The 27,950-nt window shown below is 41.6% G+C and overlaps 3 protein-coding genes across 4 annotated transcripts in view; all 3 read left to right on the top strand.

Moving 5' to 3' along the window:
- The window catches only part of SNX6 (sorting nexin 6), a 28,159-nt gene extending 26,052 nt beyond the window's left edge, over window positions 1-2,107 (top strand). Inside the window, exon 14 of the mRNA XM_080619330.1 lies at window positions 1,121-2,107. Within this exon, the coding sequence (XP_080475456.1) occupies window positions 1,121-1,174 (54 nt within the window). The 3' untranslated portion in view covers window positions 1,175-2,107. The remainder of the gene's footprint in view (window positions 1-1,120) is intronic.
- A 979-nt stretch (window positions 2,108-3,086) lies between these two features.
- EAPP (E2F associated phosphoprotein) lies at window positions 3,087-8,651 on the top strand. 2 transcript variants are annotated; one of them, XM_080618542.1, is made up of 6 exons: window positions 3,087-3,363; window positions 3,818-3,999; window positions 4,770-4,868; window positions 5,216-5,339; window positions 6,182-6,295; window positions 7,845-8,651. In XM_080618542.1, the coding sequence occupies exons 1-6, from the start codon at window positions 3,290-3,292 to the stop codon at window positions 8,107-8,109; spliced, it is 858 nt and encodes a 285-aa protein (XP_080474668.1). In that variant the 5' UTR covers window positions 3,087-3,289; the 3' UTR covers window positions 8,110-8,651. The 2 variants fall into 2 exon arrangements, with proteins under 2 accessions (XP_080474668.1, XP_080474669.1); XM_080618543.1 differs by lacking the exon at window positions 4,770-4,868.
- Window positions 8,652-11,056: 2,405 nt separating this feature from the next.
- SPTSSA (serine palmitoyltransferase small subunit A) lies at window positions 11,057-17,537 on the top strand. Its single transcript, XM_080619591.1, has 2 exons — window positions 11,057-11,209; window positions 14,261-17,537. Exons 1-2 carry the CDS (start codon window positions 11,107-11,109, stop codon window positions 14,362-14,364), a joined length of 207 nt encoding a protein of 68 aa, XP_080475717.1. The 5' UTR covers window positions 11,057-11,106; the 3' UTR covers window positions 14,365-17,537.
- The last annotated feature ends 10,413 nt before the right edge of the window (window positions 17,538-27,950 follow it).

Genomic DNA, 27,950 nt, shown 5'->3' with positions numbered 1-27,950 from the left:
TGGGCTGTTATCATACCTGTACTGTTCATTCAGACTGTTTTGTTCCTGCATTTTATCTGAACCTGATAGGAATTACTCTTCACACTGTCAACAGCCCAACGTTGTTGCTTACACAGAGCTTTCAGATTTGGGAACCAGTCTGCTACAGCTATTTCATAGAGTGATCTAAGCGTAAATGAATGCATGAAACAATGTGAATACCTGGTCAGAGGGGGTTGTGGGCTTTTTTTTTTTTGGGGGGGGTGGGGGGGGATTTTTTGTTTTGTTGATCTGGTTTTGGGTTGGGGGGAGGTGTGGGTGATTGACAAGTAAGCCAGGATTTATTTTCCAGGAAAAACAATCAATCACATATGCTTAATTGACAAGGGTATCTTTTTACGTGTCAATTCTGTAAATTCATTCAGAAATCTGAAAGTCAGCCTGTATGTTTCTATGGTAGAATCAGAATGCTTTAAATAAGATTAAAAATTGACCTACAGGTCTCCGAAAAAAGGGATAGAACTTGGCCTTAGAGATAAAGCTTAGTTAATGTTCTGATAATCGCTTCATGAGCTCTGGCTCTAATGGCTAAACTCAACTTTGATGGCTAAATCACTTGGCTGAGCACATAAATCAGTCTATCTTTAAACAAGTCCTGGTCTTGAACAGAGCTATGAGCTTAGATGGATCCTTTCCTAGTGAGGAGATCCTGAGTCCTGTGAATTGGTTAATGCTTCTTGGTGAATTCAGTATAACATATGAAGACTTCTGCTTTGGGAATAATATTCAAGCGACAGAGTAATGGCAATACTATGTAAAACATGAAGATTTTGTAACTTTGAACTTCATTGCTCAGAGTGTTCTGCAGTCACTAGTTTTTGTGATCAGACTAGATCTTTAGGAAGAAACATGGAAATGCTTATTTTTGAATCTCAAATTGGCTCCATTTAATTCCAAGACACAATGCTTCTATGTTCCAAAAACTCTTTAAGATAAAAGTTCCCTGCACAAATATTTCGACATAAGTTTAATGCCTGTCAGTTCTCCTTTAGTGGTGTCATTGCTATTTGAAAACCATCTTCTTTTGTCACAAGTGTAAAAAAGTAGGGAAATGTGGTCACGTTTTCCTTTATTTTCACAGGGTAACTTACAGCTGCTGCAGAGCTGCCTGGCAGTGTTAAATGGTGATACATAAGCTGCGCTCCGTCCTCCCACTGACAAGGGCTGCCCTCCTCTGGATTTTGTTTTCATGACTTTAAATAGGCTTTTACCGTTCCCTGGAGAAACATTTGACAAAGTGCATATAAAGCAAGCTTCTCCTTTCAAAAGAATTTAAACAAACACCTGAAAGTAGCTCCAGACTATATGAAGCAACAGCATACTTGTTATACATACATATTCATGTTTATTTAATCGTTATATGCTTTCATTGTTCAGAAACCAAATGCTCGTTTTTTGTGAAAATAGCCAATATAATTATGTTCATGTTATGAATACTATGATACGGCTGCCAATCTTATTTACCTTTGTAAGTACTTTCTGAAGTTAACCATTTGAAGCACATTGTTCAAATGGCGTAAATATTACCATTAGATATTTGAATATTGTCACTATAATGGCATTGTATACACTGTCTTTGTTTGTTTGTTTTTTTTTTATGTACTGATACCAAGAAACTTAATCTTTTTTTCAATTGTGAACATTTCTTAGAAATTTTGGAGAACTTTGTGTAACCTTTATAACTATGATTTAAAAAGAAAAGCAAATGCGTTAGTATGTTTGCCTTAACTTGTAGACTAATCCAATTATTGTAAAATAAACCATGAAATCAATGATTTTTCTAAAATTATGCAGACATTGTATCATCTGTAAGCTTAATATTTTCTAGTAAATCAGATTAATTTAATTAGCTTTTTCTCTATTCATCCTGTAAAACCATTGAGCAAGTATTGGATTGGTCTGACACTACTCGCCCAGTAATTTTTCACTTGCATTCTCAGGTTTATCTGTTTGTCTGTGACTTTCCTATCCAGTGTACTTAAAATCGTTTTGAGCTTGGTGGCTGACTGCAATTTCTTTGGCAGAATTTCTTTGGCTTTTCAGAGAACTTCTTGGGTTTCTTTTCAGAAAGGGGAAATAAAGTAGCAGAAAGGAGTTCACAAAATGGTTAAGATATTGATGAAAGGTAATACTGCCCCACTTTGGTACAGGTAAGGAGCTTTGCTTCAGAACAGAAGTGAAGGTATCCAGTAAAGGAGTGCCTGGAAAGGATCTCATTCGGCTAACTGGACTTAAAGCTATCAATCTGGTTTTATCTGTTGTATTGCTTTGTCTCTCTTAGTTGAACCATGAAACTTTTCCAAGAGGTGCTGTTCTGGTGTGTAATTTCGGGATGTTGTAAAATTAGGCTTTACTTGATGAATTGGTCTTCACAGTGTGATTTCTGCTTCATATGGGTTTGTAGACCTTCTATGGAGCAGCAGAATTTTGGGTGAATGGGATGTTTGGAGGTGCAGATCCATGTAAGTCAATGTCTCTGTGATTACAGACTCCCTCTACTGCCGCATAGAGGTGCGTGGTTTGGGGTTGTGTTGCTTTTTTTACCTGAACAGGGTGAACTGCACAGTGTAGTATGCTTATTACCCTGCTGCCTTGCACATGGAGAGTTTCAGAGGCAGAGACGTTTCTTAGCTGAACATGCTGTTTGCCTTGTGCGTCGAGTTGTGTACGCATAGCCTCAGAGTTTTATTACCAGTGCCCAACAGCTATTAGCAACTCACCTGCTATATATAATGTTTTCCAGCAATCGCTACTACACTAATACTGTGCTGTTTACCTTCCAAACATAACAGCTATAATTCCTAAGGAACTCATCTATAAATAGACTATAAGGGACAAAGATTACAATGTACATACAGTTAACAAAATTGTAAATATTTTAATTAGGATGTGGGAACAGTTTTTAGATTAGTCCTCGCTGTTCAGTGTGACTGGCTCATTAAATCTTTTTCAAGCTTCTTGGTATCGGGTGTGTCTCTTAAAGCCCCGCCTCTGTAACTGAAGAAACGTATTTAAAACGCGGTCCGGGGCTGTGCAGCTCCAAAAGCAAAGGAAGCGCCCCACTGGGCCGGGCGGCCGCTACCCGCCGCGGCAGCAGACGGGCTGGCTGCGTAGCTGTTGGGTAGCAGCTGCGGCCGACCCGCGGGACGACGCCGGTGCGGGCAGAGCTCGGCCGCCGGAAGCTAGGGGAGGCCCCGGAAGGGGCCGGGCCGGGCCTGGCTGCAGCGGCTGGCGGGTGCTTGCTGCCGCCATGAGCTGCTTACGGGAGGAGGATGACCCGTACCTGGTGGAGGAGCCCAGCGACGAGGAGCGAGCACTCAGCAGGTGTGGCTCGGCCCCCGCTTCCCTTCGCTCCCCGCTGTCGCCTGGCGTCTCCTTGTCGGGGTGTGAGGAGCGGCCGCAGGCCCGGGCGCGGAGCGCTGCGGTGCGCGGCGGGGCCGCCCGTGGGTCGCGGCACGATCGATCACCGCAACGGGCCTGCCGCGGTTGTCTTCCCTGAACCCGGTGTGTTTACACCTGTAACCGTGCAACCGCCAGTGTGTGAACAGCTCCCTGCTCCGACGCGGAGCCGCGCTGACCGGAGTCTCAGGCAGCCTGGCAGGCCGCAGCCTGAAGCTCTTCCGCATCAAAACCAGTAATAGGATATTTTAATAATATATTTACTATAAACACGAGTGCTTCCCAGTGCAGCCACACAGTTCAGGTGTTCGTTCTCTGTGTGACTCGGTGTTGTAAGTTGTTTGTAATAATCTGGTGTGTTACCCTCTCGTATCTGTAGCTCAGAGGATGAGGTGGATGTGCTCTTACACGGCACTCCTGACCAGAAGCGGAAGCTGATACGGGAGTGCCTGACTGGGGAGAGCGAGTCCTCCAGTGACGATGAGTTCCAAAAGGAGATGGAAGCGGAACTGAACACCACCATGAGGACTATGGAAGGCAAATGGCAATCGCCAGAAATGGGTAAATCATGCCTGACATCCATTTGCATGTGAAATTGTCAGTTACGTGGTGTCTGCTTAAGGTGGGCGCACTTAATGTGCGAAGTTAATGTATTATTCTTGTCGCTGAAGGGTGGGGTTGAGGGGATGATAACAGCTAAATGCTGTATGAAGCCTACAGAAAAGCCTTAAAATGGCTGATAGTGCGTGCAGAAGATATTCACTAGGTGCCATTTCAGTGAACTGAATGTTTCATAAAATGGTTTGGGATGAAAGGGACCTTAAAGATCATCTATTTCCAACCTCCTGCTGTGGGCAAGGACACCTTCCACTAGACTAGGTTGCTCAGAGCCCCATTCAGCCTGTCCTTGAGCACTGCCAGGGATAGGGCAGCCAGAACAATGTGCCACACCTGTATTTCTTCCACATGACTGAAGATCTGTGGAGTGTCTGGGATTGCGTTGGTTATATAGGGCAAAAGCAGGCATATTTTATGTGGTGTCCTCAATGTCTGAGGGAGTGTACCTCAGGAGAAACTTTGCTTTGAGCTGTATCAGAGATTCATCTCGAAGTGAGCAGCTTTGCTCTGAAAGAGCACCTGTAAATGAAATGACATAAGCAATGTGGATGATCGGGATGTGGGAGTAAACTGGGGGAGCTATTACTTAACATAACCAGATAAAGCAGAGCACTTCTAGATAGAGTAACTTAAAAATGAAGGTTGGTTCTGGGCTGTATACTTGCTGTCCTTTTGTTGGGTTGTTCTTACCACTTCTGTAATTTCACACGTAGGTACATCCTCCAGTTCTGGGCAGGCTGGACCTGCTGCCACTTCAAAATACTATGATGACATTTACTTCGATTCTGATTCGGAGGATGAAGATAAAATAGGTAAATGACTGAGGAGAGGAGAGAGGAGGACATCTTTACAGTAGCACTCTCAGATTGTGTGCAGTCCTCTTGAGGCATTAAGGGGCTGTTCCCGAAGGTGGCCTTTTGGGGAGAATTACTAGCCTGTATCATCTCAGTGTAGTTCCTGCAACTTTATGATGTACGCATGTATGTATCCCAATGTATGTAAGGTGTGTTAACACTTTGGGGTGAGGGGGATGAGCTAGACCCTTAGATTTATTGAGAGTATGAAAAATGAAAAATGAAAAACTGATATTTTGATTACTTAAGTAGAGAATTATCATATGTCTGATGGATGTAACATGCGCTTGCACAAATCTTTCCAGTTACACAGGACATCCGGAAAACCAGAAAACATCAGCAACGTCAGATTCTTTCCAATGATGAACTGCTGTATGACCCAGAGGAAGACAGTAGAGACCAAGAGTGGGTAGACTCACAGAGGAGGGGGTAAGAGACCAGAATAAATATTTGAATTGTAGGATGCTTAACATAAGCTGAAAAATGTAAATGAAAATGGTGAATATGGAGAAAAAGCTCATGCTGTCAAGTCCATTCAGTGAAAATATTTTTATTTAGAATTTACAGCAGGTGAAACTTAAAAAGCCTGTAAAATTTTTGTGTGTATGCAATGGAAGTCGAGTCTTCAAAATTACATAATGCCAAAACCTGCAGTTTTTTAAAACTCGAGACTTCCTAGTTCTGCAAGCCAGCTTTGTCAGTAGATCTCATCTAAACAACTGTGCAGTGGATGAAAAGGTTGTGAGGTACTTTGACTGCTGAATTAATCTCTGTTCCTGCTAATTCTTGTGTTTTTAGTTTTGGAATACTTTGATTTTTAGCAAGCCACAAAATGTTCAGATAAAATAGGAACAGCACAAAGCTGCTTTACTGAGGGGTTTTGAAGGGTGAAGTAGAAAATGATTGTTGCAGGAAAAGTAAAATTCTGCATGTAAATCTTATTAAAAGGATAATATTAATATATGTTCCCTGCAGTTGAGATACCCACCTTGTCAGAAGAGAGGGTCATTAGGCACAAATTCTTGTGCTGGATGTATTTGTCTCACCAATTAAACCCTTTGTACAAAGTAAATGAAAAGATATTGGTATAGTTTTTCTCTGGTTTATTTATTCATGTGTTTCGAGTTACTGACAAAGGTGTCCAGAAGGAGACAAGTATTAATTGGTGTATTTTAAGATAAAAAGGGCTTGACAGTTGAATTGATATGCCTGACAGCAAGAGCATGTGGTGTCATTTGTTGTTTCTCCTTCCTCCTTGCCTGAATTGCTAGGTACCGCAATCAAAGAAGGGTGCCGCAGCAGCAGCAACCTACAGCTGTTCCAAATAGTGATGCTGTTTTGAATTGCCCTGCTTGCATGACAACATTATGCCTGGACTGCCAGAGGTAATTAATGAATAACAAAGGGTCGTTTTGTAATGTCCTTTTTTGGCTGGTAGCATTTTTAGGGTACTTAATTTGATAAATTGATTTTATTGATTCTGTCTTGCAAGGTGGCACTAATAAAGAGAAGGCATGTACATGTGAATCACATCTAGGGATGAATAGTGTTTTGTAAGAATGATCGTCAGTTTAACCTGTAGCATGGAGATGAGGAAGAACAGGGAAGAACTTCAGCATAGTGGACAGTGTAAACTATTAAAAAATAGTTTAGTATTTTTACTAAAAAAAACTATTTTATTTTAACTATATTTATAGTATATAACTTTATAACTTTATTTTAACATAAACTATTTTACTAAAAAATAGTACGTTGCCTTGCTATTTAGATGTGTGAAATTATTCCAGGTTATTTTTGTGTTAAAGTGCCTTGTTTAGGGGAGGACTAAGCAAAATCCAAGGTAGTGTAGTCTAGCTTGGTTTGAGTCTTAGCAGTTGTGGTTTTGAGTAGAGTTATATTTAAAAATGCTTGGTAAACATTTAGGTGAGATTTCTCTGTGTGTTTTGCAGCTCTCCAGTATCCGACTGCACTGCAAAACTAGTTAGTACTGTGAACCTGTGCTAAGGAGGGGACTCCTGCACTCGGAGTAAACGAGAAACAAATGTTGTGCAATGAGGAGTAAATGCCTCTCATTTACTGAGTATTTTTGGTGATTGAGGATGAAATTCACAGAAGCCTAAAATCATCAAAGTACTGGGTGCTGTTTCTGTCTCTCCCCTTTGCTGGCTTTGGGTTCTGCTTGACCCTGTTCTACAGTTAAGTATTCCAGTTTGCTAAGCTGGCAGAAAACCATATGGTTTTGGTGTCAGACTGGCCTTTTGTGGGTTTAATAAACTGAAATAACTCAGCCCAGCCTTATACAAGCCAGCCAAAGTCGAGACAGGATTTCTGCAGCCATCTGTTACGTGGGTTTAGGCTGCTGTGAAACTGCAGCCCGAGGGACGTGGTGTTGAATTGAACTGCAGCCCTGAATTTTGCTATGTACTCCAGTTACAGTTGTTACACTGATGACAGCTGAAACTGTATTTTATATTTCATTATAGACATGCTATTTCAAGTGTGGTGTGTCGATGCTTGTTATTTATAAAAAGGAATCTCAGGCTTGCAAGACATTTTAGGGTATTGGTGCCACTAGTTGAGTCATTTGCACTCACACCTTCACGATCTTCTGCCTACTGTCAGCTACACATAGCAATGCATAATTCTCTGGTACTCTGAATTGTATCAACCATTGTACTCCAGGGTGTTTATTTCAGCAATAACCAGTGTGTTTTTTAAAAATGCTTTAAAAACAGGACAGATGGCTGCAATTCCATTTTTTTAATGATTTTTGTAGTTGTGACTTTTGTTTATAAAACTTCATGTTTATTTCGCGTTCAGCTGTTTGACATGGTACTTGCTGTATTTAATCCCATTTCCAGTGACGATAACAGATTTCGTGGAAGCAAGAGTTTTACCAGTAGTATGACTTGCATTTTCTCCCCTTCTCCATAGACATGAATCTTACAAAACACAATACAGAGCCATGTTTGTGATGAACTGCGTTGTTAATAAAGAGGAAATTCTGAAATACAGGAAGAAGCCAAAGAAAAGAAATAAGAAAATGAAGCACAGCAAAGAAACTACCTCTCTACAGTCAAATCAAGAAGAGGAGGAAGTGTATCATCCAGTACTGTGTACTGAATGCTCAACTGAAGTGGCAGTAATGGATAAAGATGAAGTTTTTCACTTCTTCAATGTTCTAGCCAGCCACTGCTAATGTGCAAAAGCAGGGGGGGGAAAAAAACCCTGCACTGCTATCAGACTGTGTTAGAAATGCAGGCATACTATAGCCTTTTTTAAATACGGTCTTCTAAGTTACATTTTCATGGGAGAACTTCTAAACTTTGTGCAAAGTTAATGAAGGGAATACAGTTCACAGTGTGCATTTGAAAGCAATATTCTTCCCCTCTGTCAGGCAGTTGCATCATTGGGGATTTAAAATTTTGTAAATATAATGTAAGTTCTGTATATTATGATCATTCCCTGTATATATACTGTTCATTAACTCAGTATGTGTTATAACTGCTGCTTAGAATAAATACTGTATAGTAACTGGTTCTCTCTATATTGATCATTTATATGGCACGTGGAGAACAACTTTCAGGGTATTTGGCTTCTTTACACTGGTACTCCTGGTAGATCTGCACACAGGTAGGTTTGGTAAAAGAGGAATTGTCATGTTTGGATTTTTGGCCTATTAAGATCTCAAAAATGGAAACTTTCATTTGTACAGAGTGGAAGATTAGCTTATATTGAGTTTGCTGGCATGGATAATTTAAATCAAGTATTAATGCTTAGTAATGCTGTTAAGAGCATTAAATGTATATATGTATATGAAGAAAATACTGGACTTTTCTTTCTCTTGTCCTTTTTCCTTACAGTGACACATTTTAAGAAGAAATTTATGGTCAGATCTACGATCATAGAGCCAGTTCATAGGCTTTTTCTGTTTCTTTAGTACGTTTACAGCTTTAGGGAAGCATAAAGAGCTTTTGCTACTTGATATTTAGATATGCTTAGTCTTTGATGCCAGTGCAATGTTAACAGTGGACCCTTCCCTCTTTTCCTCTGGGCATGCTCCCAAGACGTAAACTTTTGGGTTTTTTTATTAGTAAGTAATGTTTCCTCTTTATAGGCTGCTATTTTTTTAACACTTTGAGCAAGGCTCTGTCTGAAAAAATTCTCATCTTTATGCTTTTAACAGTACTAGGAAGAATTTGTTACATGTGCTTTGAGGAATTGTCAGAAATATTTAAACTTGGGAGGTAGGAACCTGAAGAACATACTTCCTCTGTGCTTGGGATGATAATAAAATCTTGTGACTCTCTGGTTACCTTTTCTCCCAAGTGTTCAGCAGCTGCCTTGACAGTTTTCTCCTTTGTCAAATGTAGGTTAAGATTCTGCTGTGGGGCATGCTGGCCTCTGTGTAGCTCTCTCCCCATTCCAGATGAAGTGTGAAGGGTCTTTGCATTGAGCTACTGGAAACGTGAGCGTGTGGGAATGTATGTAGTTCAAGGGCTCAAATGTTGATGTGGGTGGCAGCAGGAAGAACTGTATGTGATGGCAGTCCCTAAGCAGGAGTAGAATGGAACTGGCAAAGGAGGGGAAACTATACAGAGTAATACTGTCTTCTTAAGGGGCTAACTAGCAAATAAACTTGACTGAAAAGGCATAAGGGGCCTGGTGGGTTAGGGCAGATTTTGAAGCTGGCATGCCTCTAGATACTGCCTTTCCTCTCATCTCTTTCTTGCTGTTCTTATCACTTGAATTGCAGAGCTTCTAGTTAGGAAGCACAGGAGCAGGCAGGACTAGGGCCCGTTTGCCCCACCCATGTTGATAATATTCTTGCAGCTTTGAATGGGAGTAATGCTTTAGTTGTGCTGAATACCCCACCTGTCCTTGAACTTTGTACTTGTTTATATAGAAAGGAGGCTTTCATGATTACTGTATTTTCAAGCAGCAACACTAACACAAGACTTCTCCAGAAGCACTTGCAACAAGCAGCAGCAGTCTTGGATAGGGACAGTGGCTCCTGTAGCCAGTTGCTGCAGGGTATTAATTGTGTGAATGCTCTCCTTTATTGTGCTGAAGTAAGTCTGAATAGGTAAAGTGTGTCTAAATGTCTTCTGGTTGAATTAAATCCCTTTTCGGATTCTGCCACACAAAATACTTTTTCAGTTATCTGCTAGTACCACGGTTGTATTTTGCAGCTATGTAAGTAATTCCTATGTGCATCCTCCTGTGACTGTTTGCTTGTTACTCATTGTACTAATGGCACAGCTGAAGGTAGGGGTGGGGTGGCTGCAAGAACAGAATCACGCAGCACAGTGACATAATCACAAACAGATTTACTATGCAGGGCGAGTATCGATACCAGTTTCTAATCTGTGGTGTGCATGTCTGGTGTGTGAGGGCCTTCGTTTAGATCGGCCTTGCTGCCTCCTGCTGTGCTTAGTCATGGAGCCTGAAGGCTGTGTGTATACTGCTTTCCAGCAGGTTTCCATCTCCTGCCTTCCAAACTACAGTGCGACCATAGGCTGCCAACAGGCTTTCTAATCATGCAGTCCCACGCCAGGCTCTGGGAATTTCTCCATACCAGGCTGATCAGCAGCCAGGGCACGGCATCCCACACCCTCTGCTTTCTGGCCCAGGTGCCCAAGGGAAGCGCCAAGTTAGCAACAGTTACAGCTAACAGTTGATCTATGGCATCCTTATTCTTCCTGCTCATAAGGGATTAGCCTGGTCAGAGTTGGCCGATGTTAAGGTCTCATTTATCTCAGCCATGTTTTTTGGGTGGGTTTTGCCTAACGAAGACTCCTGCTGAGCATTTTCAGCATGCTTCCCTTGTGCCCCACTGACCACAGTCTCCTGGCTTTTGGAACTTCCCAGGACATCAGTTTAGATTACACAGGATGAGGACAACCGGCTGCAGCACCGTCTCCCGCGCCTGACTCACAGAGGCAGGCCGCTCGGGGCTCACGGCAACCATGTGATTTAACGAGGCCGGCTCTCGCGGCTCCACGCGGTGCCGCGACCCAGCGCCGCGCGGATGAGGCCGCTGCCACCGCCCCGCGCCTCCATTTCAGGGGGCTGCCCGGGCGCGGGGCGTGGCGTGGCGGCGGGAGGGCGGGTCTCGGGCTGCCACCGCCCCGTCTCCGCTCGGCCTGGGCCCGGCGCACGGCCGCTGGCGGGCGGGGAGAGCAGGGGGCGCGCTATGGCGCTGGGTTCGGCTTGGAAGCAGATGTCGTGGCTGTACTACCAGTACCTGCTGATCACCGCGCTGTACATGCTGGAGCCCTGGGAGCGCACCGTCTTCAGTATCCTTTCGCCGGCACGCCGGGGGCTGCCCTCTCCTTTCTTCCCTTCCCGTCCCCTCCCCTTGAGGCCACCGGCTGGTGTGGCGGCCCGGCGGGTGCGGTGCTGGGGAAGCGGCAGGGCCGTGGCCCTGCTGAGGGCTTCTGGCCGCTGGCGGGGCTCTCCGGGGCTGGGGCCCGCGGGTCGGCGGGAGGGGAGCGAGGCCCGGCCGGGGAGCGGGGCTGTGCCGCGTCGTGCCTGGGGCAGCTGGCCTGAGGCGCCAGCAGAGGAGCGGCAGCCTCCTCCCGGCACCGGCGCTTGTCCCCTACTGGCAGGCAGGGCTCCTCACGGTCACAAGCTAACGTTGGGGAGTAATCATCTTGCTGGTGTTCCTCATCCTGTCGCCGAACATCTAGCGAGCATAGGCTTATATCTCGAAGTTACTCCTTTAATTTTTCTTCTCTAGGGTTATGGTAGCACTTTCTCGCGTCTTTTGCACTGGAATCTCAATGTTTCCGTTAAACACTGATGTCTTTTATTAGTTCTTTTGTATTTTTGCTTATTGGAAAGTAAACATGCATGCTGCAAAGCCTTGTAAGCTTATGTTTAAGCTTATGGCGCTTTGTCACATGGCTTGTGTTAGATGAGTATTTAATCCTCCAACTGGTAAGTTTGCTTGGCTCTTTTGGAGTGGAAGAACTTGATAGCTGCTGACATGAAGCCATGTGTTTAAAAACTGCTTACAGGTTGGCTTCTTTACCCACCCCTTTCAGATAGGCAGTATATTCTCCCGACTGTTGTTAAGGCATCACAAGTATTTTTGTCTTAAAAGTGGTTGTTTTGATTTTGATTTAAAATGATGTCTCATGTGGATGACCCTGAGCTATCTCCAGTTAATGTTGAGAGGCAAAGAGAGTAATTAACCACAACATCAACAAAGATAAGGGTATAAGTAGTAGTGAGAAGCTGTTTTTACTGACATACTGGACAATTCTGTAAAGGAACTTGCATTTATTATGTGAAAGTGGTTGGTCAAGTTACAGCTGTGTGATTTAGGGTTTTTTTTACTGTGTAAAGTCAGTAGAAGTGGAGATAACTTCCTCTCTTTTCTAGGATTTATAGACTGACTATGCATGATTGTTTGGGTGGGGGATCTTACCTTCAAGCAAGTGCTCCTTGCTACCATATCTTCCTCTCTTTATGCTGCGCCTTTGTCACTGAGGAAGCTTCATCTTTGCTTTCCCTGCAATTATATTAGTAATGAGTTTGCTTTTTGTTGTTGTTTGTGTTTTGTGTTAGCCATGGAGCATTTTAACTTGTGCAGTGTATTTAGGTAAATTAAAGTGTGTGTGCATGTTTACTGTTATAAAATGTTCGTGTTGCAGTGAAGTAATTGCCACTTAGCTTACAAATGTGAGTGGCAAAAGTATCACTTGCCATCCCGGGTCAGCAAAGCAGTTTTGTGTCCTCACACGGGATGGTTTTGCTGTCAGAGGGCCAGGTCTGTACGAGTGCAGTGCCGACGCAGTGGCCTTGGGAATTAATGGTGTGTGGCTCTGTTGCTATGTGCCTCACTGCTGCTCATGCTCCAGAATCATGAGTGAGCGCTGATACGGAAACAGGGATTTATGAGTTGACCTTCATTTTAGCATCTCGTATTGTATAATCTTCTGGGACTAAAAACACACCAAGCAGCTAGTATGCTCTAATAAGTGCAACTAATACCTCTGCTCTGCCACAGGGAGGTTGGTCGCAGAGCATGTTACATGTGTGCTGTGGTGACTTGATTTCTCAAAGATGTGGAGCTTCTCTGGTTTCACCTGTGGAAACCGAGTACTGCTGTCCAGTGTTATCAGGCTTGTTAATCTCCAGTGCTTTTTATAGTGTTCCTGTCTTAAGTTTACTGAATGCAGGTAGTTGGATGAAATCAACAGGTTATTGTTAATTTCAAGTACTTTTGAATTTATGTAACCTTAAACTTTGAATGGCGTAATCTTTCAGTAATCTGATGCCATAATTTCTGTAGATAAAGCTTCAGGAACCCCAAAGCTGGACAAAGGTCCAGTTGTACGTATGCATTATAAGCTGTTGTCTGACTTCTCTGTGTATGTTTTACAGGAGGTCCCTGGTAGGAGTTCAACTAATAAAGTAGTCATCTTAAAATTATTTAGCTTCATGTGAAGCTTGTTTTGCAGTGTGATCTTCTAATGAGTGTCTGTTTACTTAAGCACATGACTTGAAGCTGAGGATTTGTGAGTGAAATAGTTAGGTGCATGTCACAATGTTACTCATACTTTTCACTTCTCCTGCGGTTTCTTTTTCCTGAATGCCTCCAAACAGCACATAAATTGAGGTGCTTGCCCACGAGGAAGGGTCTGAGTACAACATGTGGGTGGAGAAATGAGCCAAATAATGTAGTGACTTAGAGCCTAGAGGACACTGGCAGCTAGGAATGGATGTGAGGTTTCCTGACTTCATTGTGCTAACAGTACAACTTTCACACCAGATGTGCTCTGTGCATCATGAATTAAATTTATTAGGTCATTCTGTTCCAAGAAGCTGAGATCGGTCTCTAATGCTGTGTGCTTAAAAATGAGTAGGACATGCACAAATAAAACCTCTTAGTACAGCTACTCCTATTATTGTGGTTTTTGTTTGGTTTGTTGGGCTATTTTTTTTGCAATGGTTGACTTTTTTTCTGCTTGGCTGAATGGCGTTGGTTTTTGCAAGACTTGCTTATCACCTAGGAAGATGCATGTAAGAAGTTGTATATTCTCAGTACCCATTTTCTGTTCTTCCATCACACTTCCCATACTTTGGGCTGTCCTCTTGTGTCCCTGACAAGGCAGTGGATAACTTGCAAGGCATCATTCTGTAATTCAGCTCATTGCTGAAACCAGTGTTCTGGTTTTTAGTGTTCAGTTGGTTCTTCCAGTCTTTAATTGCTAAATACAGTCGAGCCCGTCTGATTTAAACATGTAGTGTTGTAAAATAGTTATCAGGAAAGTTTTAATGCTCTGTGATGTCTAATGCACTTTATATTTCAAATGCTCTTTTCCTCAACTGTAATTCAGATTCCATGCTCGTTTCCATCGTTGGAATGGCACTGTACACTGGGTACGTGTTCATGCCTCAGCACATCATGGCAATATTGCACTACTTCGAAATTGTGCAGTGATGAAGAACATATTTTCAAGAAGCAATCAGGCTTTGAAATCTGGTCCGCGAAGAAGAAGAATGAACATCTTAGTTTTAACAAGACTTCTGCCGATGTCAGAAAGACACAATTATGACTCTGAAGACTAGCAAACAAGATATGTAGAGCAGGGATGTGAGATGTCCCCATGTTGTGTTCATTCCTTTTAGTTTTACAGGATAGGCCCTTGTATAGTAGTTTTGTCTACTTTAACATTGTGATTGTACTTTGATATCAGTATTTTCTTAAATTTGTGACAGTTTCAATATTGCACTGTGAAAGCTTTTCTTAATTGTAATTTTGAGTAAATCTTAATTGCCTTCTATTTTTAATCTGAAAGTCATCTTATTAAATGGGGCTTAAAGCTTTTGCTATTGTATGGTATGTATTTGCCTGGATATTTCTATTAATGCATTTTGTAAGAAGATACATCTAGATTCATATTAGAGACATGAATATATTCGTCTAACACTATTTACAGAAGTTAGTTTGTACGACTGAACTCAGGTGTACTGTTTGCTGTCCAAACCTTGTTCAACAGTATATTTGTGAGTATCACCTACATTTGGAATTGGCAATTACTTCAAGTTTCTGTATGCTACCTGTTGGAGGAGGGAGGAGAGATGAGGCATTGAGGCAGGACGAAGACTGTATTTGTTATGTTTGAAGTAGTGCTGTGGTCTGGGGCTTTATCTAGTGGCGGGGAAAGTACTTTTCTTTACTGACATAGACCCACATAATGGCTTTGGGATAGCACTTTAAATCATCCCTGTTTTTCTAGCTACCAATTCTATTGTACTTTTACAGGATGCTTTATTATGTCCCAGTGGTTATGGTTTCTGCTAATGTTCACTCAACAGTGTAACTATGTCTAGGTTTGAAAGGGGTTTTCTATTGCTGCTAGTGTTCCAAACATGTTCTTGCTACAAATGACCAAAACGTAGGGGCTTAAATGGACTTGAGTTACAACTACAGCAATAAGCAGCTGAATACTTGGCTGAAGTCCTGTCTTTTTTTTAATAGGGATTTTTTTCAGTTTTGTATTCTGAAATGTAAGATGGTGACAGCTTTCCTAAGTGGAGGGTTTTTTTTGTTGTTGTTTAAAAAAAAATAAAAGTTTAAAAGCAGAGCTTTGATGCAGAGCTTTCTTGGAGAAGTTAGTGTCTTTCTGAATGCTGCTTGCTTTTTTCAGAACTTTCCAAAAAGAGATAAAAGATACTCGACCAAAGAATTGTGGCAATTTTTTTTAATGGCACAGTAGTAATAGGTACTGTTATATGTTTTATACAACGTGATTTATTGAAATCCGGAGTTATATCCAAGTTGTACAACTAAATTGTTCTACAAAGATACTGTCTTTTAGGTGTATTTAATTTTCTCAAGTGCATGCTTAAGAGAAAAGAGTGGGTTCCCCCCCTGTATTTAAGAACTTCATATGTGTTTGATTAAAAACTCCATTATCATCTTGGGAGCTGTAAGCTTCTTAGGTGAACTTTTGAACTTTTTTTGAACTTTTTTGAGCTTTACCAAAGTTGGCAGGAATCTCCCAACTCCCAGTAAGTGCCTTCACTTATTAAATAGCTGAATATCTAAACATAGTAGGGTTTTGGGTTGTTGGCTTTTGTGTGTGTGTTTGGTTTTGTATGTGAGTATTTTAAGTATATATGGAGATAACGATAGGTTAACATACTCTTTTTGAAGTAATGTAGCATAAATTCCTACTGTCCATGGATCAAACTGGTACTGTGATGTTTATTTCTTTTGAACTACTACTGTGATTGATACAGATCTACTGCTGAGAAAGGGATTTAGTTGTATGTGGGGAAGCCCTTCTGTGTGGTGGCATTAGGAATAGTAAACATAACTTTTAATTGTGAAAGGTTTCATAAAAGGGCTTTGATATACTGACTTATCAGCCGTCTGCTTTTTGTTGAGAGGGGAAAAAAGAGAAACCATAACCTCCAATTGTGTTACGTTGGAGTGGGCTTGATTGATAATCATACTTGAATTCAATTTGTTAATTTCAGTGCAGTCTTTTTCAGCATTTCTGTTTTTAATTATAAACCGAGAATCTTATAGTCTTGGGCTGTTCTTTTAGATTCTGGATACTTTGTTAAAGATGGAATATTTTCATTAATAAAATACTGTATGTTACTGGAGTTTGAATTTCTAGAAGAAAGTTTCTGCAGCATGTCCTTTTCCTAAAGTTGACGTAGTGAAGAGGTGGTTCAAGGGGTGATACTTATGAAGCAGAGTAAGTTTTCTTTTTTCACGTAAGAGTGTTGATAGGGATTTAATTAATCATTAGATTTGAATAATAAATGAATTAAGGCTGCCAAATTGTTTTCCCACTGCAGTCTGCTTTATTGTCATGTTAGTTGGGGGATCATGTCTACCATATGATAAAAATGTGAGCTTTTTCTGTGCAAACTGGAGGTGGAAGGCAGCTTAAATACCATTTGGTGGAGGTAGCTGGTCAATTACGCTTCTGTTTAAAGAGGGTGATAATAATTGAGCCATCAGTAACTTAGATAAAGTTGGAAAAAATAATTGTGAGAAATGAGGAAAAAAAATTGAGCACTCTGCAAGTGGCTTTATAGTAGTCTTTTAATAGCAATAGCTCTTAAGAGTTTAGATTGAGCCATCAGAAATGCATTAGCTGTGTTAACAGCATGACTGATCATACCAGCTCCATCAGCAGTCCCCTGCCTGGGGCTGGCAGAAGGTGTGGCTGGGACACCTGCACGGTGGGATGACTTGCTGTGCTGGTCACCCTGGCAGGGACCCCGCGTCGGCTCTGACCCCAGTGGCCTCCAGAGCCAGCTCTGCAGGGGCACCTTGGCTGGCATCAGGGCTGGGTGCTGGAGAAGTAATCATTAAAAACCTTTGCAGTAGGGGCTACCTTAACCAAAAGAGGAAACTGAGGCATAGTATTGCGGAAAGTCAGTCTGGAGATGGAAACAGATCCAGGATCTGTGTATGTATATGTGTCCTGGCTCAGTTTTTTTTTTATATATATATATATATATATACACAAAATTTATATACACACAGATACATAAAACCAGTTTATTTCTTGTTAGAAATTATTATGTTGTAATTAGTTTAGAGACAGGCTGTGTTACTGTTTTGCTTTGTTTTCTGGTTTCTTAACTACCCTGTGAAGGAAATCATCAGAGAATCCTGAACTGAGACTTTGTTGTCAAAATTTGGCATGAAAGCCATTTGTGCATTTGTGTTAATATTAAAAAGAAATAGGTGTGAAAGGTGCATGACACTGTAAAGATGGGTCGTATGTTACAGATGTGCACTGTAGTACTGCAAATTGGTGTAACTGGTGTGGGTGCAAAGTGTTGCCCTGTTTCATTCAGATGCAGTAATGAAGTGTGTATTATAAATACTGAAGAAGTGGTATCTGCTGTTGGCTAATGACAGATAGAGGTTTTACTGAGGTGAAGAGACAAAACTTGGAAGAGATCTGATACCATGGGGTTAGTGGGCTGTGCATAAAGCTGTGGAGACAGCAGCTACCCTCTGCAATGCCAGAGCAGCATACTCTGGACTTGGGACTCCAGTAAATGTTTTTGGTGCCAAGAGTTCCTTTTGCCTGCTAATTTGCCTGTGGTTTCTGCAACTGCTGTTGTAGGAGAACAGTTTCTTCCCCTCTTGCTGACCTGTTATCCTGACACCAGTGTTTGGGGGTTTTTTTTGGTTGGTTGGTTTGGTTTTTTAAGACAAAATCATGAAGCTTTCTGACTGGCTGGTGGTGTTTTCTTCATTTGGTCTGCTAGGTCAGCCTTAGACAGCAGTCATCGCTGAGCACGAGAGCTGCTGTCTTCTCTGCCTTGTGTCTGTGTAATGGTGGCTTAAGGAGAAAATCTGGCATCATAGTCCAGAACTGGATCCAACTTCCTCTCTATGTAAAAGCGAGAGATTAAATTGTAGATCTGATCTCGATCACTGTGTGGAATTTCAGCAGAAACCTGTCCGCTTTTTTGTAACCTGTCATCACAAGATCCTCAACCCATCTAAATGGTCTTAGCATGGTTGAAGACTGAGAAATTACCAATATCCACTCTCCCTGAGAATTTACCTGGATAAGAGTTGAACAGGCCTTGATGTAAACCTGATTCAAACACTGATCGGATTTCTAAAGCATCATTAAGGTTGAGCTTTTTCTTCACGACAGTTTTGCAATGGCAGCGGGTGTCTCACTCAAATGTTGCAAGTACTTACAGTTAAGTAAAGCAGGGAATTATGTTATGCAATACCTTATCACTAAATGTTTAACACAATATACAAAAGCTGGTAGGTGGCCTTGGCTGAAAGTCAGACTGTGCCAGGGTTGTGTTGCTGCTCTGCCTCTTTGCTGTGCTCTTGTGGATTCCATGAGCCATCCAGCATGTACACGTAACAAAATTTATCTTTTTGTTGGTGGACTTCTTGTCGTATTAAAAGAAAAAAAATAACCAACAACCCCAAAACCAAACTAAGGCACTGGCTAGCACTTTATTTTGTAGGTGGCACTGCTTATTTTAATAGTGAATAAGATGATGTATATATATAAGATATATGATATGATATGATGTGATGATATATGATGATATGATATATATATAAGAATATATGTACAATTTATAAGCTGTTTATGGATCAGGTGTTTAGACTTTATAATATGAATGTACAGAGACATGCTTTATTTTGGAGGGAGACCTGTCAAGTGTCAGACTCCTGTTTTATACTTACAACTGTTCCCTTTGTTTTGCTGTTGCTAAGATTTGTAATCCCACAAGCATGTAACTGCTTGACATTTTGAAGTCTGTTACAGATTCTACTTTCTTGTGTGGAGAAGAACCTCTCTTAATGGCATTCTTCATTCTGCAGGAGTTTTTAAAAGAGTTACAGAGATTCTATCTAAAATTGGGTCATTATGTAAAATCAAAGGGAAGGTGCGTACAAGTGCAATTGATACCAAAGACAGACTGGAAATGAAAATTTTTTTTGAGCAAGTGACAGGGTGAACTGAGAGATGAAATCTCTTTTACAAAGCCTCTGGTTTCTGTGAAACTTAAATCTTTATAAAATTGTTTTTTCTAATTTTTGAAAAATGTAGGAGTTATTTCTTTAAACAGAAAGTGTAGTTTTGTTTTCAAATCTGTCGTGGTTTAAGCCCAGCCGGTAATTCAGAACCACGCAGCTGCTCTCTCACTCCCCCACTTTGACCCCCCGGCACCCAGAGGGATGGGGAGGAGAATCGAAAGAATGTAACTCCCATGGGTTGAGATAAGAACAGTTTAATAGCTAAGGTATAACACAAATCACTACTGCTGCCACCACCAATAATAATAATAAGGGAAATAACAAGGGAAGAGAATACAACTGCTCACCACCTGCTGACCGATACCCAGCCCGACCCTAGCAGTGTTCTAACCCTTCTGGGTAACTGCCCCCAGTTTATATAGTGGGCATGACGTGCTGCGATATGGAATAATACTTCTTTGGCTAGTTTGGGTCAGGTGTCCTGTCTCTGCTTCCTCCCGGCTTCTCCTCCTCCCTGGCAGAGCATGAGCCTCACAAAGTCCTTGGTCAGAGTAAACATTACTGAGCAGCAACTGAAAACATTGGTGTTATCAGCGCTGTTCCCAGGCTGAAAGTCAAAAACACAGTGCTGCACCAGCTACTAAGAAGTAGAAAAAATGACTACTACTGCTAAACCAGGACAAAATCTGAAGCTGATCCCTGTGCTAAGCCCCAAAACTTACTAGACAAAAGAAAGTATTTCATATAAACATAATGGTTACCAAGCTAAAAGAGTTGGTGTAAGAGGGGATAATACTACCCTGGTAATACAACTGCATATTTAGGCTGTGTGGTTGGAATGTGTGGACCCATGGGTTTTTATCTAGGTTGGAGAACCTTTATGCCAAAAAGGCACCTGCTAGCACTGGTAGGATGTGATAGTGATTTATATATTTATTTAGAGGTTTAGGGTGATGGTATTTGGGATTAGAGACTAAGTAATCATCCTAAAGGCTTTACTGTTATACCTTGTGTTACGTAAATGGATGTTTTGATGAAATAAACTGATGGAAAACCCTGCAGCCTTGACACCTGTCTTAAGCTAGACAGATAATTGTGGAGCAGTAATCACTAAATTGGATATAGGACATGCCAGTTGCAGACAGATAATCATGGAGCAGTAATCACTAAATTGGATATAGGATTTGCCAGTTGCAGCTACACACCAAATGTAAGAATCTTGGAAAAGGCAGTGTGTCTGTGCGGGGAACAGCCATCCTTCGTGTTGGTGATTTTGTGTCACAGCCTATTACTGGCTGAAGCGTACTTTTATAGGTTATAGGAAGACTCTCTCTTTGTTTTTTTGTTCCCCTTTCTTAACATTTAAGGGTGTGTGCTGTGAACAGTATCAATCTTGTCACAGCAATAAGTTTCAGTAGGCTGTATTATGTTCAGGGTGTTTTAACAGTGAAAAGGTGACTGATGTCATAGATGGCTCCTCTATTGCTATTTATTTCAAGCAATAAAGACTAAAGACTTCCAGTCTTTAATGCTTAGAAATAAAGCATATGATTAATAAACAGCTTACTACTATCTTCCCACAAAAAAGAAAAAACAACCAAAACCCATAGTATTTTACTTAATCCTGTTAAACATTATCTGGATAACCTCTTTAATAAAGAAGCCCAAGATTCACTTTATAGTTGTACCTGGTTGCTTTCTCATTAAAGCTGACAGTACATGGATGTAAATCTTCATAAGCCTGCATGTTCCTGTATGAGCTCCTTGCTCTAAGATAAATCTGATGGTTGGAATTAATAGATGATCACACTTCATAATATTCATATGATTACAACATCATGTCTGCCACCTCTGGTTTTTATTCATGCCCACATCCGCAAGTGGAATTGTCTTGTCATAGCTTGCATTTTATGCTTCCTGTAGTCTGAGACGGACAGTGTATCTCAGGCCCATATTTCACAATGACAAGAAGATGTACTACGTAGCTCCCAAAAGAATTCTTTGGGGAAAAAATCGTCTTAGCAATGATTGATCTGTATTTGCCTTTTCTATGAAGTTTGTTTGCTTGATACCTTGGGAGAAAAACTAAGTATGATCAGATAAGAATTTAAAGCAAAAATCCTCTGGTCAAAGTTTGTATTCCTCTCCTGCTTCTTTAATGATTAGCTGTTGTCTGCTCTTTGTTTTTCCTTCAAACTATTCTTGCTTCGTGTATTTCGAATAGCAAGAAATTGATGCCTCAGAATACATTTTCCAGTGTTACTATTTAATACATACGGGTAAAGTTACGAAATGCTGGAAGATGTCTTTGCATAATATTCTTGCTGGCATAACAGGATTGTGCTTATCAGATCATCTGCAAAGTTACCAAAGGCATGCTAGGTCTGACTTGAGTACTGTCCTGGGTTCAGCTCCTGGAGAAATGGGGAGGAAGAAGGGAGGGAAGTGAGCGAGTGGCTGCATGGTTCTGAGTTACTGGCTGAGCTTAAACCATGACAAGTACCTAGTTACAGGTGTCAGACTCTCGTCAGCTTATTCTTTTGCTTATGTTACTGCCTCAAAACTAGCATTTGGAGAGAAAGCCCCATGTATAAGCAAAAGGCTTACTTATATAAGCAAGGTGCTTGTTAGTGAACTAGAAGGCTGAAGAGCATACAAGAAATGTGAAGAAGAAAGGACAGGCTGTAGAGGAGATGTGTAAAAGGATTGCTTAAACAACCTTATATGGCCTTATATGATTAAAAGATGACTTATGTGGATGAGGGCAGTGGTGGATGTTCATGTACCTTGACTTTAGAATGGCTTTTGACACAATCTCCCAGAGTGTTTTCATTTGGAGTGGAGGAGGCATGAGTAAAGTGAATGCACTGCTTGGTGGCTTGAACTGGCTGGACCACCGGGCTCAAATCAGTTGCTCACTGTTCGTTTGTAAGATGGCTAAAAGTGGAATACTCTGTAAGGTGATACTGGGTTTGATGTTTAGTATGACCCTGATTATTACATCATTCCTCTATGAGGAAGGGAATTAATATGCTGAAAGATAAGAGCCGGGGTTCAAGATTCAGCTGATAGAAACCTCATGCAGTTTGATGAAGAGAAGTGCAGAACTCTCCATTTTGTTGAGAGAGGTCCTGGGAGACAGTGGCGTGTGCTGAATGTGAGCCAACAGTGAGTTTACAACACAAATACATCAGTCTGTTTGCATAGGAAAACACGGCCACCAGATCAAGGGAAATGATTATCCTCTTTGTGCTTTTGAGGCTGTAGCTGCAATACTGTGTCTGGTTTGGGGCTCTTTTGTTCCGGAAGCATGGTGAGAAACTATCCAGAAGAGGCTACAAAGATGGTTAGGAGTCAGGAACAAGTTTCTTAGAGCAGTTGTGAAACCTCTGTCCTTGAAGGTTTTCAAGACTTGGTTGGATAAAGCCATGACTAACCTGATTGGAACTACTGCTGGCAGCAGTCCTGCTTTCAGTGGGAGGTTGGACTAGGTGATCTCTAGAAGTCCCATTGAACCGGCTTTTCTATCGTTCCTTAAAGACTAATGAAGAAGTGATACCAAAATATTTACATGGATCATGATAACAACTGAAGCAGTAGGCATTAGGAGAATTATACAGAACCTGAAGTATTAGGAACTCTCAGGATGACAGAGTAAAATTACAGGGAATGTGTGAGATGACGATGGTGATGTGGTCCCAAGGTGATCTTTACAGCAAGATTGTATTTCCCTCAGTTCTAGTATTAGCCAATAAGAAAGTTATAGTTAATGAGACTGAAAACACTGAAGAAAACAAAGTGCTATTTTCTGAGCTTGAAATGAGAAAAAGAATCAGGAAGAGCATGTGCTGCAATATTTTGAAATCTGTTTCCTATAAAACTGAACAGCTTATGAACTGAGCAGAATTATTTGCCTTCTGATGAGCTGTGTTTTCAGAATAGGTGTCTCATGGACTTGCCCCATGCCTTGTTAGTATATTGTTAAAGTGATCCCCTCCGTCCCCCCGCAATGCATGTTCCAAGTTGTCTTTTGGGCTTAATCATTGATTTGTCAATATCCACAGCTGGGGACTTTTATACTTGAAACTTAGCATGTCATAGTCGTGAATGGCTGCTGTTAAGAAATCCAAATGTCTCATCTCCATTTTCGGTATTGTTTCTGGAAGAGAATAGAGAGAAAAATTGAATTTCCACTAATTTAGTTTGAGGCTGTTCCCTGTGGAACTCAAAGATAGCTTATTTATGGGAGCTGGTTGCTCTTATGAAAGGCCTGAAACTGTAAACCAGAGAAAACAAGCCTGGTTTTGCAGTCAGTTTTGTGGAGTAATTTTTTTCCCTTCCTTTCGGTTATTATAGAATTGCTGTCGATGTTGTTTTGTGAATTCCCAAACAATGTGTGGTTACGAAGAATTATTAAAAAGGAATGCTTTGTTGTCTTCTAGCCCCGGATCTTCCTCAAGAAAACCCCTCACTTTGTAAAGAACTTTTTTCTTTGTAGGTGTCAGAACACTAAAAGAGTGCCACTTATGTGCCTTCAGTCAGAGACTAGACCTTTATTTGATGTCCTTTTGCAGTAGTTGAAAAGGGTGGAAGGGAGCTTTTGCTCTTGTCTGAAGTAATTTTTAGCTTCTTTGGACTATAAGAGCTCTGAGATACAAAATGAGGATCTTAATTTCTCTTGTCAGTATGTCTGTCTTAACTGGTACAGGATGCAGATACCCTTGGTAGCTGAGGTTAACACCAACTTTACTTAGGTAGCTAAAATGCAGTAGTGTGGTGACACACCTGGGGGAACCCAGCTTCCAGTCCTTGCTTTCACATCCAAATGAATTTAGGAGAGCATCAGGAAGACTGTTACATCCTTATTAGTACATGTCCAGGCTAGGTATCCCTTGATCCACCCTATGTGTTTGGCCTCAAATGCTTCCAACTTTGCTTTACAGCTGAAAGACTGAAAACTTCACTCTGGGAATGAGATAGATTTCCCACTGACAACTGATGTATCAGGGTAACTACCTGATCCCTGCAACCCCCCTGGCAATAACTCAAAACTCAGTGACTTGTTTTGAGTGATGGCACTCAAGGAATTAGAGCTTACCTCTATGGTATGGGTGAAGTTTGTGAAAACAGTCCCTGCTTTCCATTTAATTAGCCTGTTTTGTCATACCAGCTTGATGTACTGGTATAACAAGCCAGAATGTCAAGTGGATTACAAACATCAAACAACTGCTATGCTTTTAAACAAGCTGTAAGTTTAAGGTTTGTAGTCAAATCAACCTTCTCGCAAAGCCATCAAGCAACAATCGCCCCCCAAGAATAACCCTTTACCGAGAGTGCTGTTAGTGAGCAGGGAGTTTGCACTAGTGAAAATTAAATGTCATCCGTCTGTCTGGAAGCGGCTGATTCCCCAGCTGTTTCCAGCTGTGTGCTTTTGCAAAGCTCTGCGTGAATTACAGATTCATTTTGGGGACCGCTAGCACAGCAAAAAGCAGTGCCTGGCCTTGAAAAGAAGGCAGTCTTTGTGATCAGGGGGTCATCTCCAGTTCTGAGAGCCAAAAGATCTGGTTGTTCTTGTCCTTGCATGTCTTTTCAAGATGCTTTTTGCATGCATCATGTGCTTGTACAAATAAAGGAACAAACTAGGCAACCTGTTTGTGGGGTGGGGCTGTTACCCTTCTGATTATGAAGATTTTCCTCATTTCTAACCACAGTTCTGCTCCCATCTAAGCCTGTTGCTACCTGTCCTGTCCACCGTGTGCACATATGACTTACTGTTCCTTTTCTCTTTGCAGCAGGCTTTTAGATACTTCAAGGCTGGAGGGATGAGGCAGGGAATTAACAATCTCCTATAAGCTAAGGTGCCTGGAATCTTTTCTGAAACTGGATGTTATCTCATCTGAGGCCTTATCAGTGCCAACTAAAGTGGAAAAATTGTATCCTGAAAGACACATGAAATAATCCTGTTCATAGATCCCTGTCTGATGTTTGCCTTTTCACAGTGGAGTTACATTGACATGCCTTCCGCTTGATATCTATTGCTTTCCCATCCTCTTAGGGCTGTTACCTCACCAGACATTTCCTGTCCCAGAGTCATTCAGTTGGATGTTGCTATGAAAATTTAATGCTTGATGTAAGCTCCTGCTGCATTTGTCTCCTTTTCCCAAGTGCTTCTCCAGTTTGTTTATTTTGAATTCTGTTTGCCATCCAGTATACTTGCAGTTCTCCCTGCTTTCTCATGTGCAGATTTAATAAGGTTTATTCCATTGTCCGAATTCTGAGTGAAAACACTGAATGTAGTTGGAAATGGTGCAGTTATCCATGAAATATCCACCTCAATGCATCTTTCCTTTTTGACAGGGAACTGTGGATAATTACCCCTTAGGAACAGTGTCTGATGACTTTTGCAGCCATCCTGTGGTGGTTTGATCTAATCTTTGTTTCTGCACCTTGCTTACAAGATTGTCATGTTAGGTGACATCAAAGGCCTTTACTAAAATCGAGTTTTGACATTGATTGCTTCTTCTCTGTCCACAGGCCTGTTGGTCTGTTGTGAAAGCAAATCAGATTGGCTTGGTGTGATTTATTCCCTAGCATTCATCTGCCTTAGTGCCTTTGGTGGGTTTGCAGATGGTATACTTGATTCTAGTAAATATTCTGGTAATTCAACATAGCAGGTTTTTAATTTCCAGCTCCTCTTTTTCCTTCACTGGTTAGAGGTGCAGTAGATTTTCTGTCTGCCAGAAATTGTCTGCGAGTTCTCCAGGATGATCATCAACACCTCTGGGATTAATTCCTAATTGTTGGTTGGTTGGTTGGGTTTTTTTTAATTATTCTAGAACAAAGAACATTATATGAACAAATACGCAAAGGATGGCCAAGTTATCACAACCTATTCTCCTTATTGGGGCTTTTGGGTTAAAAATTGTCTTGGACTTGTGCCATTTTTGGATATTTTTCTTTTCCGAATTCCTATTCTGAATTTCCTGTTCTTCTAGTTGCTGAAGAATTTGTGTTAATGTCCCTTTCTAGTTAACATCTCACTTTATCTTGCCATTCCTGATTTTGTCCCTAGGCACTCCTGCTATTCTCTGTCTTATAGTCATCTTTAGTAATGTGACCTAGATTGTTTTCTGTACACTTCCCTGTTTTTATCTGAGGTTGACGAAGAGCTTTTTGTGATTAACTCCTGATGCAGTCCAGACCTCACAGCATTCTCAGAGTAAAAGGCAGAATCTTTTATTCTTTTTATCTTATCTGTCCTTCCAGAAGAAATACTGCCCATTCACATGTATGTGACAGGGCAAACCCGATGGCCTGTGGATGAGCACCTCCTTGCTCCTCTCCTGTATGCAACATTGACCTGTACAAAGGGAAGGCAGGAGTAGATGTAGAAGGGAAGAGGTGCAGATCAGTTATTAAGGAAGTGAGGACATGTGTCATAAGGCCACTGAATATGTAGTGAAGAAGATCATGTGGCCTAATCAATTACAAATCTTGATAATTTCTGGCTGTCAGCACTGCAGCCGCTGGTTGGCTGATTGGCACCCTTCTTCCCACCCCAGGAATGGTTCTTAGGCATCTTAGCAAACACCTTGTATGCAATGTCTGAAGAGGAATAAAGAGTGACTGTGAAGTATGTTTGGGAAGAGATAGTAATACCCACCCCACCTCCAGAAAATACTCTTCTTTCCCAAAATGTTGTCCTTCCTGGCAGCTGTAAGAAGTGTGCAGCATTTGTGGTTGGTGAAGCTGGGAGAGGGCAGAGCTAAGGTCGAAGGCTCCAGAGGCTGGGTGTGTTCTTTGTGGAGCAGGGGAGAAATGGAAATGGAAAGTGGTGGTGAAAGATAAGGAGGGCTGGCTGCAGGGAGAGCAGCAGGGCGTGCTAATCCAAACCCTCAGCTAAACGCATTCTCTGTAGGGCTCATCTCAACCTGAATAAATGAGGCAGTTCAGTGTTGTTTAATGCAAGCGTATCTATCCAAGGCTACCTGATACACCTAATGAAGCTGAAGGGAGATGAGGGTCACAGCATGTCAATAGGCTAGTCTTTAAAGTGAAGAGCAGGGCTTTGCACACTGAGGCTGGGAGAACTGAATTTGAAAAAGCCAACAACTTGTACAGAAACCCTGGGTGGTTTTCTGATGCTCACCGGTGAAAGCCCCCTTCTTGGTGACTCAAGGCAAACAGAGTGATGAGAGAGGAACAGGAGTGTAAGATGTACATATTCTAGCAGCAGATAATAATTTTGTGATGCTTCTTTGCCTTTAGAAGATTTTGTTCGGATTCTCACCGGGGAAAATGTTGTAGCTCATTTTGAAACTGCTGAAGCTGGCAGTGGTACAGCCTATCACTTCAGCTGCTTCTAAGAAATGGTGAAGCCCATTGCCTTCACCTGGCTCCTTTCTCTTTCCACTTAGTGCGCACTTGCAGCAGATCCAGTGCTTTGTCAGCACACTCTGCAGTGCTGCGGTGAGGGGCATCCTGGTCTGGACCTCATGAGCCCCACGCCTTAATGGTGGTAGCATAGC

Source organism: Psittacula echo, assembly GCF_963264785.1.
Source record: "Psittacula echo genome assembly, chromosome: 5".
In the NCBI taxonomy this organism is placed as follows: domain Eukaryota; kingdom Metazoa; phylum Chordata; class Aves; order Psittaciformes; family Psittacidae; genus Psittacula; species Psittacula echo.
This window is presented reverse-complemented; position numbering and strand designations above follow the sequence as displayed.